Source organism: Triticum dicoccoides, chromosome 2B (assembly GCF_002162155.2).
Source record: "Triticum dicoccoides isolate Atlit2015 ecotype Zavitan chromosome 2B, WEW_v2.0, whole genome shotgun sequence".
NCBI lineage: Eukaryota > Viridiplantae > Streptophyta > Magnoliopsida > Poales > Poaceae > Triticum > Triticum dicoccoides.
This window is the reverse complement of record NC_041383.1, coordinates 114,485,047-114,495,725: the sequence shown is the minus strand read 5'-3', so window position 1 is coordinate 114,495,725 and position 10,679 is coordinate 114,485,047. Positions and strand designations below refer to the sequence as shown.

Here is a 10,679-nt window from a genome sequence, read left to right as displayed (position 1 = left end):
TGGTCATTTCCCATCAGGGAAGGCTGCGGCTATAAATAGCCACCCCACATCGATTGTCCGGCGGCTGCTCCGTTTGATTGTGAGAAGATTGTTGAGTAACCCCTCTCCCGAGTGATTTGAGTTTAAAATCCACCGAGAGAAAAACCCTAGAGCCAAAAAATTAGATAGTGTTCCAGCATCACTCGAATCTAAGTCCAGTACGCTCCGCCTACTACTCTTGAGAGCTGCAAACTCTCTAGGCGGTTCGGTGTCAATTTCTTCAGAGACCAAAAGTAATTGTGGTTATCAAAGAAGAAGTCTGTAAAGGTTCGGAGATCACCTCAAGTATCTACCACGAGTGATCGACATTGGTTGACGAACCAATTGTCGAGGAGAATAGGGCGAAGAGAGTTTATCTTCTATGTTAAATCACAATCCCTTCAACCAGACGTAGTCCTTGTGCAGAAGGGCGAACTGGTATACCAAATTCCTTGTCGCCATCGAGTATCACTGGTTACCTCTGGTACTCCTCTTTACATTCGAACTGTTTCAATCATGTGTTTTGTCTCGATGCATGCTTTTAGTTTCCATCCGTTAGTTTATATTCGCTCGTTGTACACTATTTTCATTCGTTCGGCTGCTGGGTTCTGAGAGTTTTAATATTTCCGAAGAAATTTTAAAACTCCCATTCACCCCTCTGGTAGGCATACTTCGTTCCTACATTTACCTTGATGAAGGCATCATCGTGTAACTTCTGCCGACCCACTCGTGCTGCTCCGGGGGAAACCCTAGGATCTGGTCTTCTAGATCAGACGATGGCGGTACTGCGGTGTCGTTTCTTTCTTGGGAGCATCGTTTGTGGAGCGGCGCCGGAAGACAGAGGCAGGAGGTGGAGCGACTTCGTCTTGCACGGAGCTTCGGTGGAGATGTCAAGTCATGCCAGTCCGGCAGGTGCTACGTTGTGTCATGCTTGGTTGGCAGGTGCTACGCACGACAGATCCTCCAGAATCTTTCGTGTCTGGATGGACAAGCGCATGGTGGTGGCACCGTTGGGCGTCGTGGTGCCGTCGACATATGGACGGACTGGCAAGGATGATGCGGATCTCTCTCCTGAAGATGGTCAGCGGTCCGATGATGATGGCGGCTTCTAAAACGTGTGCATGTGGTGTACGCTTTAGGTGTGCTGCACCGGCTATTCGTTCCGATACGTTGTGTAGATGGATTGGCGACATCATCAGTTTTAGATATTGGGAGTGAAACCACTCCAAATTATCGAGTTTTGTAGGTGCGAGTGGTGGCTTCGGGTGGCTTAATGTATGTTTTTGTTAGACCTTTGTTGGATAATAAATAAAGATTGTCGTATGCATTGATTGATGCAGAGACCGGGGGTTTTAACCTTCTCTTAAAAAAAACAAGACGTAAACTCATAAATTTTGGGAACGTAAACAGAAAACTGATCGGAAGATTTTTTTGGTGGTCACATGGATCGACACGTAGCTCATTAGTGAAAGGTCACCAACCGTGCAAGTGAGGGAGGTGTGTCAAGCTCTGAAACCGCACATGAAGTTTTCTCATCGTACGTAAACCTCCCAACAGAGGTGGTCCAGGGTGTTGATGACAAAGCTCCGCCCCTAACTCCTGTGGTGGGAGTATCATAACAAGTATCATGCATGTAAATTTTGATGGTGTGACATAAAACTAAATGAAGAAAAAGATGGTTGAAAATCATATCATATCATGATCGTTGCAATATGTGGCGGTGGGCGGTGAATCTCGCAGTGCTACTGAGCGGAGCATGTGAATCGGTGATGTAAATATAGCCTAGCTACTGCCTTCGCCCTTTGTACTGAGCCATCAAGTATATTTCTCTATTTCTCTCTTTGATAAAAAAAGTATATTTCTCTTTGTGGTGTGCAACCGGTCCTTGCACAAGCCAACAAACAATTCTTTAGAACACTCCCCTTGTAACCCCTCAAAAGAAAAAAAAAGAACACTCCCCTTGTAAGCCGTGTTGTCTATCCAAAGGTCTTGCTTAAACGTGGAAAATATCATGTCCGATTTGAAATGAGGTGCAGCCATGTCAGCCTCCGGGAAAGATTTGAATCTGAACTTCACTTCTTTCTCTTTCTCTTCATCTGAAGATGGTAGATCAAGTTGATCTTCTATAGGGTTCTTTGCATCCTCCTCTACCACTTTCTTGCCCTTGCTAGGAAGTAGAACATCTTCAACATCCTCATCTGCATTGGTAGCATATATATATCATCATCACCTTCTGTATATTTCATTGTCACTGACTGTCACAGAAATCTTCATCAGAATCCACATTATCACTATCACTTCCATCAGATCCTTTGCACTTCCATCAGATCTATGTGATTTAACATGTGTTTTTACATGCTATCTTAGGTTTGTCGATCGCACTCCTTTTCTCCTGGGCTGTTTCTTCTTTGTGGGGTGTTGTTTCTTTCCATCTATTAGTGATCGTATCAGACTTCTCCTTAGACTGATGGTCGGAAGATCTGCATGGTTTTGTGGTTGTAAAATTCCTGCTTGATTTTTATCCATTTCTGTTCCTGTGTATTGGTGTCAGGTTTCTTACGTTTTGTATGTTCCTACATGTTCATGCTTCACTCAGCAGTTGCCCCTTACGAGCTAAAAAGATTGCATGCATATAGCTCTTTAGTCATTGCACCATAGGTTCCTACAGACAAAGATGGGCATGTAGGTTTTGGTTCCTGCTGTATGGATTATAGCACCATAGGTTCTTATGCAATTTCTATATATCCTCAGAACCATGTAGTATTTCAAATAACACATCATTTAAAATTTGGAGGGCAAAAAACAAGCGGTCTTGCATAATCCTACACTGGATTGTATTCTCATCTTTCAGAATTTCCTGGAGCAACACAAGTGAGAAATTAACCGAGGCAAGTATTTGAAGAATACATCAGCTTGAACTTTAAAGGTAACAACTGCTATTGCATAATTCTAGACTTCATTGCCCCTTTCACAATTTTTAGGGGCAACACAAAGGAGAAATGAACCGAGGAGCTATAGCATTGATGTTTAAACTTCTCAACAACACAGAATCCAAGAACGAACAGACGACATACCTAACTTGCTCAGGATTTGATTAGTCCTTGAGGCCGCCAGGGAGGCCTGCGCAACAGACGAGGTACTCTTGCAGGGTACAGGGGCGAGCAAGAGGCACTAGATTCAGCTCTGGTCCAGTGTCAAGAAAAAGATTCAGCTCTGGTCTGTTATGTCGGTGGTACCATTTCAGTGGTTCATCTGGAGAAGCTGGCCCGTCAGTGGTGAATTCAAAGGGTGGATCCGCACTCTTGTCCGCCAGATACCGCACGCCGACGGGAGGGTAGCGGGCACCAGTCGCCCCCAGGTGCACCGCGTTCCCAGCCACGCATGGAAACGTCCTGGCAGAGAGGGAGAAGCATGCCGCCTCCCCAACAAACACCGCGCGGTGGCGGCCAATGTCCTCCACCGGGACGAGCCTCTTTCAGGCCACATCCACCTTGAACACCTGGATCAGGTTCCACCGGCACTCCTTCAACCTGTTCTCCACCCTGATCACATCCATGCGCTTCCTCCTGTGTGTCATGATTTTCCGCTCGTCAGCGCTGAGGTGATCAAGGTCGAGGTAGTAGCGCACCATGAGCATGTCGCCGCAGCGGTGGTCGTCGGGAGGGACAAGGTAGGAGGACACGTCGCCCCTGGTTTTGGGCTGGTTCACGACCACGGGCACCAACCGAGGCTCAGGACAGAGCCTCACATGCATTACATTCCCCTCAAGAGTTGCAAAGTAGAAGCGCCCCTGCAGGGTTGATGCCGACGATAACCGATATGATGCGTAGCTATTGGGTCTCCCAATCTCGTCATGCTCAACCACAGCCCACCGCTGGTCGCCAGGCTTGGCGTAGACTATGGCACGCCCACGGTCAATCATCAGGAGCACGACCGACGCTGGGGAGGTCTCTTCAGAGATGCCGGCGTAGATGAGGCGCTCTGAGGACTCCAACAGCCCCGTCCAGACAATGTACGCCCTGCCATGGTCTGGGGTGATGGACGGGAGGTTGGTGAAGGCCCTGGTGAGTGGGTTGAAGAGGCGCACAGCATGGCTCGCCTTGCCGCGCAAGAGCAGGAGGCCCTCGGTGCTGGTCTCAAGGTGGTGGCGGGAGAGCTCCGGGAGATCTATACATGCGCTGGCACCGGTGGAGAGGTTGAGAAAGCAACGGCCGTCGCCCTCGGTGCGGTTGGACAGCATGATCCAGCGGCGGGGGCGGAAGCGGCAGTCCAGGCCGCCTCCCGCGCGCGGATCATCGGTGCAGTTCCTCCACTCCTTGCACGCAGCACGGAGGCGGATGTACTCGGCCACGTCGTAAAGCAGAAGCCGACCGGCGATATCGTCAAGGAGCATCGTCGGCAGGTTCGGCCAATCTCGCCTGACGGCACAAGGATAATCATCAGAAATAGAAAAACAGGAGAAACTAGGATAGAGGATAGGGAATTTTGACTGACCATTCCCCATCGTGGCCGCGTTTAAGCAAAGGATGATCTCTGCCACAACATCGCAAGGAACCAGCAAGGTTACGATGGTTTCGCTTGCTCATGCGACCTGCCCCCCAGATCTGCATCCTCATTTCCGACTGATGCTGGATGATGTGTGGCGGCGGCTAAACCCTCCATGGGCATGGAGCAATTCGGTGCCTATATATATTTTCCATTTTTAATACTTACTAAAAAGTTACATCATCTAGCATTAAAGCTCAGCTTATTACCTTCCATATATGGTCATCAACACCCAGAGTAAAAGCGAGCAATGCTAAGCTGGAGCTGCTACCTCTGTATCTCTACCTACCATGTCCAACCTGTGCACGGTTCTTCATGTCTTGGATCAACATCATGTCAGACCACCTGTTCGTCTCCTACAAAGTTGGTGATGGAATTAGCAATCTGAAGCCACCCTAATAAAATCAAAACATCGCCGCTCACCAGAGTTTCCATTATACCAGGCTCTTTTGGTCGCAGCAGACAGCTGTGTCTGCTGCCATGGAATCGCCTCAGAGAAGAGCAGTGTCAGCGTTCAGTATCACCTCCCCTGGACCCAGCAAGATCCATCCCCTAATCCTGTGTTTTAGAGCTCCGCCATCACCAGAAGCAAATTGCTCTTCATAGATGAACTCCAGGCTAGCAGCATACAGTTAACAAGCCCGACAGTAGCATCAGTCCATGTCAAAACGCTCTCATACCTTGCGACGCGCCAACAATACCACCCGTGAAGTGATTAAGTACCTTATGACATGCTGTTACATATATGGAAACCCCAATGTCTTGGATCAGTGATTCACAGGCTTGCAAGCATCTCCATGAGATCTTCATCCAAAGAGCCCAGGTGCACTTAGACATTGTAGAATAAAGTAGAGCATGCTCCCAAGTATCTTCATATGCATCACAAATACAACAAGACCTGACAGTTGCGAGCAATTGCAAAACTGGAGCAACCTGAAGACACTACATGCAGTGTTCTTTACTCTCCATCGGTTTCTGCAAAGTTATGGATTTCAGTTGTTGGGTGAGTACTGAGTAGAGATGCACTTATAAAACATGTCAGATTTGTTATCGACAAGCTTATGTCAAGTGCAGAAGGGGAGCCTTGGCGCAGTGGTAAAGCTGCTGCCTTGTGACCATGAGGTCATGGGTTCAAGTCCTGGAAACAGCCTCTTACAGAAATGTAGGGAAAGGCTGCGTACTATAGACCCAAAGTGGTCGGACCCTTCCCTGGACCCTGCGCAAGCGGGAGCTACATGCACCAGGTTGCCCTTTAAGCTTATGTCAAGTGCAGCCAAAAATAAGTTGTGTCAGTCAAGCTCAAGCCTTATTCTCCAATAGGTGGACAAGTTACCAGCTTTGCCGTTGTCACTAACTAGGCCTTCATTGACAGGTGCAAAATAACAATAAAAAATTAGCCTTCATTGCACAATGTTCTAATATGTGCCCCTTCTTTTTTTTTTTTTGAAAAGTATGTGCCCCTTCTAACCAGCAACACTTTTTCTTGTTCTAGAGCAAGCCAAAAACCCTTCTGGCTACTTCGGAAAGTGGTTCTCTTAGAGGTTGCTTATACTGCTTGTTGAAGCCATCATCACTGATTGTATGATCCTTGTCCATTGTTGGTCCAACCACTGAATTGTCTATCAGATAGTTCTGCTCTTTCGCTGGCTCAGTAAGATCTGATGGGTTCTCAGTCATTTCTAGTGACCTTCCAGCTTCTTCAACCTTAGCTTCGTTGTTATTCTTGCATACTTCATCCAAATGTTCTGACGATGATGACGATGACAATGAAGGCATCTCATTTTTTGTCGAGACGATAGGCTCTACTTTGTCATCTGCAGAACTTTGATCGACATGAAAAGTGGGGACCTGGTGCTCCTCCTCTTGTTCTTCATTGCCATAAAGGTGCAATTTCTCAAGAATCCTCCAAGTCACAGCATCCGGTGAAAGGCCATTCCTTCTCAACTCCTTCACCAATTGATAGGCCAACTTCTTCAATCCCTGCTTGCAGGCAGTGTCAATGAGTATGTTGTAGCAGACAACACTGGGACAAACCCCAGAGTCCGCCAACTCATACAGGAAATCGCATGCCTGCTCCAGTTTCCCCAGTTTGCAGAGGCCTCTCAAGATTGCACTGTACACATAACCATCATGTATCCCTGATGGCCAGACCACATTGTCCCAGAATGCCTTTGCTTTCTCAAGTTGCCCCGCATCGCACAACCCTTTGATCACCACAGTGTGACTCACAGAGTCGGCAATGATGCTACTTGATTTCATTTCATCGATGACCTGCATTGCTCTGTCAACTAGCCCAAGGGAGAACAATCCCTTGAGGACAGAATTGTAAGTGACAACATTAGGGGCGCACCGGCGCCTGGGCATCAAGGTGTGCAGCACATGGAGGGCTTCTGCATGCTCGCCTACATCCAGGTATCCAGAAATGAGTGTGGTGAAGGTGACAACATCAGGAGCACAGAATTTCCCATTAATCATGTCGTCCAAAATCTTTCTAGCCTCCTGGGTACGCCCAACTTTGCAGAAGCCATGAATGACAGTGTTCATAGTGATGACATCTGGTTTGCAGTCCCCCTGCAACATGGACACAAGCACACTGAGCTGCTCGCTTGGGTTGTCCACAGCACACAGTGCCCCAAGGAACATATTGTATAGCCTAGTCCTGGTCTCCTCATCAGGTTTCTCATGCCCACATTGAGGCTGCAGCATCAGCTCCAGGACATCCTTGGCCTTGGCAAGCTCTTTCTCCCGGCAGAGCTCTTCGACGAGTACCTTGTATGTTACCTCTCTCGGTCGGTACCCGGAACGCATACCTTCCATCACCAGCTGGTACGCCCTCAAGCGTCCCCCGGGCTTCTGGCTGGTGCATAGCCCGTGAACAATGCAGTTGTAGGACAGGGTGCTTGGGCACAGGCCCCTCTTCCCCATGATGTACACTATTCTGGAGGCGCCATGGTGCTGTCCAGCCCGGCAGAGCGAGTCGATCATCTGGGCATAGGCAAACTCGTCTGGGACGAGGCAGCGCCGCTGCGGCATCTCCTCGGCGACGCCGAAGACAATGTGGAAGAACCCCTCGCCGCACAGGCACTGCACAAGGTTGGCAAACGCCGCGTTCTTGAGCCCCTGGTCCTCGTCGTGGCAGCGCTCCATGCTGGGCCAGAGCTGGTTGTCGACGAGGTCCATGGCCGCGCCGACGTCGCGGCTGCGGAGGAAGGCCTTGACGAGGAAGGTGCGCGCGAGGGAGCTGGGGGCGAGCCCCCACCGGGGCATTTCGTCGAGCAGCTTCTGGGCTGCGCGAGGGTCAGCGGCGCACGCGTAGCCGTCCAGCAGCGCGGCATAGGAGACGGCGCTCGGAGGCACGCGCATGCGGAGGAGGAGGCGGTGGGCGAGGAGAAGGAACATGGGCGCGGCGGCGGAGGAGAGCAGGGCGAGGAGGCGGTTGTAGTTGGGGAGGGAGGGCACGAACGGGGCGGCCTGGACGAGGCGGAGCGTGAGGAGGGGCGTGCGCGCGCGGAGGAGGCGGGCGAGGAGGCCGTTGGCGGTGGGCGCGTCGAGGCGGCGCGACGCGGATGCGGAGGAGAGGAGGAGCGCGACGCGGTGGTGCGCCTCGGCGGAGCGGCCGGACGCGCAGAGCGCGTCCACCAGTCCGCCCAGGTCCGGCTGCTCGGGCTGCGGTGCCGCCGCCATCATGCCGGGGGCGAAAGGAGGCGCGCGGTCGAGACGGTACCCGACGCCGTCGCACGCTCGCCCTAGTTTCTGCGATCTGCCGCGGGCAGGTTCCCGCCGACGACCATCGTATCGGGGCCGGCCTGAACTTAGCGGTAACTAACTGACTGGGTGGACATTCAGTTCAGATTACTGCCTTTTTTCCCCCTTATTTTTTTTTGTTGATCGTATACTACTTTTACTGTTATACTTAGGGGTTGTTTGGATACCGGGCGTTAGTCATGGGAATATACACAACGAGTTTTTAGCAGGTTTTTTACAAAACCTGTTTTAATACCATTTTTATCCATAACGGGTTTATGCAAAATCGTGTTTGTGTTGGGAAAGTAACTAATTAGGTCTTTGTAATTCTTTGTTTGGAAACCTGTCATATATCACGCATCAGGTCTTCTGTCGGAGCAATGGGCCACGGGTAGGCCAACCCGAACCCCAGAACCATTCAAGACATCGGGACAGGCTGCGCCCCTCAAGCCGAGTCCCAGGGACGACTCCAAGATCTGCCGAGTTCCAGAACCGACTCCAGATATGCCGAGTCCCGGGAACGACTCCTAGATATGCCGAGTCCCAGAGCCGACTCCAAGATCTGCCGAGTCCCAGAACCGACTCCCAGATATGCCGAGTCCCAGAACCGACTCCAAGATAAGCCGACTCTCAGCTGACGACTTCCAGAGAAGCCGGCTGAGGGTAGTCGGCTTGCGACTCCAACCACCCCCTGCCTTCGCCGCGGTGGACAGGGCGGGGGACCAGCATGGCCGTCACTACCCTGCCCACGAAGGACCAGCATGGCTACAGTGCGCCATATCGTTGGAGACCTCCATCGTGGCGCGGCACTGTTGCCATGCCGGCCCTGACCTCAGCCTTGGTGGGCGGCGCATTGTGCCCACGACGCCTGCCTGTACGACCCAAGGACGGCGGGACCGCCTGTCAGCGGGTAGACAAAAGACGGCGAGCGCGCCTTGAAGACGGACCCGTGGGAATCGGCTCCCTGGAGTCGGCCGGCCCCTCCCACGGGCCCCGCACGCCATTAATCAGACAAGATGGGGAATGGCGACAGTAAACGCACGCCAGGCGGCAGCACTGTTGCCATGACCTCATGACCAAGCCAGCGTCATCAGAAGCACCGCTACAGTACCAGACCTGTCCGCGGGGCCCGCCAGTCGATGGGCCCCGGTAGTCGGCGGAGAAGACGACGGCCTGAGAGACACACGGCTGGGACCCGCGTCCAGCCGGATTACCGTTGTACCCCTGGGCGTAGGCCTATATAAACCCCCAGGAGAGCCCATGCAAAGGGTTCGGACCCAGATAGCACTAGACCCCAGAATATAGGAAGGAGAGAGCTGGCCTTGCCCTCTTCTACCTCCAGAAACAGCTCCAGGAGCACCATTGTACTCACTTTGCCATAGTGACCATGCGGAGACCCCGCAGAGCAGCAGTAGGGGTGTTATCTCCACGGAGAGCCCTGAAGCTGGGTAAGATCCGTCGGCGTGCATGTCTTCGCCTCATCCCGCTTCCGGGCACCGGCGACGTTCTACTCGCTCCCACCATGATAAGCCATCCTTTGGCATATGTCGTACCCAACCCCCGACATTTGGTGTCACACCCTAGCTAGTCATGCATTAGAGTGTTGCATCATGTTTACTCTTTCATCAGAAACTTGAAATGGGGATCTGTGAAACCCTCAGAATCATTTTGAAAATGATCCAAATAAAAATTTCCCCAAAAGGGTCCAAGAAAATGCTCATGTTGATCTCTGAAAATATTGGACAGAGATAAAAATCAAACCAATATTTATAGTGGCTCATGGACATTTATTTTGGGCATTTGGAATTAATGCATAAATATTTGCTTTGGAAATATATTTCTATATATATAAATATATGTCCAAATATTATGCCAATTATAAAGGAGCTCTGGAATAATATATCTAGCCCCTGCAAAAATTGGCATAAGTTAAATAAATGATTTAATATATTATTTAAATCAAAACAAATGTCAGAAATTAGAAAACAGAAAAAAATAAAAGGGAGAAGCTTACCTGGGCTCCTACCTGTGCAGCCCATCCAGCTGGCCGGCCCAGCCAGCAGGCGGCCCAGCCCGCCTCCCTCCTCTGTCGTCTTCGTCCCGACAGAGGGAGGGGAGTGTGGCCGGCGCGCGCGCGCGCCACCGCGCCACGCCACCTCTCTCCCTGCTTGCCTGCCCTCCCCTCCTCGCTCGATGCCCCGGACGACGCCACGCCTCCCCCCTGCTCTCTCTCACTCTCCCCCGGCTCTCCCCTCCTCTCCCTCGCTCTCTCTCTCACACGGCCGAACACCACCGTCGCCGCCGTTCGCCATAGCAGCCGACTCCGGCCACCCCTCGCTCCCCCGACTAGCTCAGGACCTCCGCCTCGACCT

At 51.4% G+C, this 10,679-nt stretch overlaps 2 protein-coding genes across 2 annotated transcripts; both read right to left on the bottom strand.

Annotated features, from left to right (window-relative positions):
- Positions 1 to 2,957: 2,957 nt before the first annotated feature.
- Positions 2,958 to 5,854, bottom strand: LOC119362457. Its single transcript, XM_037627676.1, has 4 exons — positions 4,987 to 5,854; positions 4,773 to 4,919; positions 4,513 to 4,701; positions 2,958 to 4,436 (listed from the first exon to the last, which is right to left on the bottom strand). Exons 3-4 carry the CDS (start codon positions 4,632 to 4,634, stop codon positions 3,494 to 3,496), a joined length of 1,065 nt encoding a protein of 354 aa, XP_037483573.1. The 5' UTR covers positions 4,635 to 4,701; positions 4,773 to 4,919; positions 4,987 to 5,854; the 3' UTR covers positions 2,958 to 3,493.
- A 141-nt stretch (positions 5,855 to 5,995) lies between these two features.
- On the bottom strand, positions 5,996 to 8,353 carry LOC119362456 (pentatricopeptide repeat-containing protein At3g18020-like). Its single transcript, XM_037627674.1, has one exon. The coding sequence runs from the start codon at positions 8,248 to 8,250 to the stop codon at positions 6,052 to 6,054; it is 2,199 nt and encodes a 732-aa protein (XP_037483571.1). The 5' UTR covers positions 8,251 to 8,353; the 3' UTR covers positions 5,996 to 6,051.
- Positions 8,354 to 10,679: the final 2,326 nt, after the last annotated feature.

Coding starts and splice junctions, on each gene's coding strand:
- LOC119362457 (XM_037627676.1), bottom strand. CDS start 4,634: ATGAGGATGCAGATCTGGGGGGCAGGTCGCATGAGCAAGCGAAACCAT. Junction 4,437..4,512: donor CGCGGCCACGATGGGGAATG/GTCAGTCAAAAT, acceptor TTGTGCCGTCAG/GCGAGATTGGCCGAACCTGC.
- LOC119362456 (XM_037627674.1), bottom strand. CDS start 8,250: ATGATGGCGGCGGCACCGCAGCCCGAGCAGCCGGACCTGGGCGGACTG.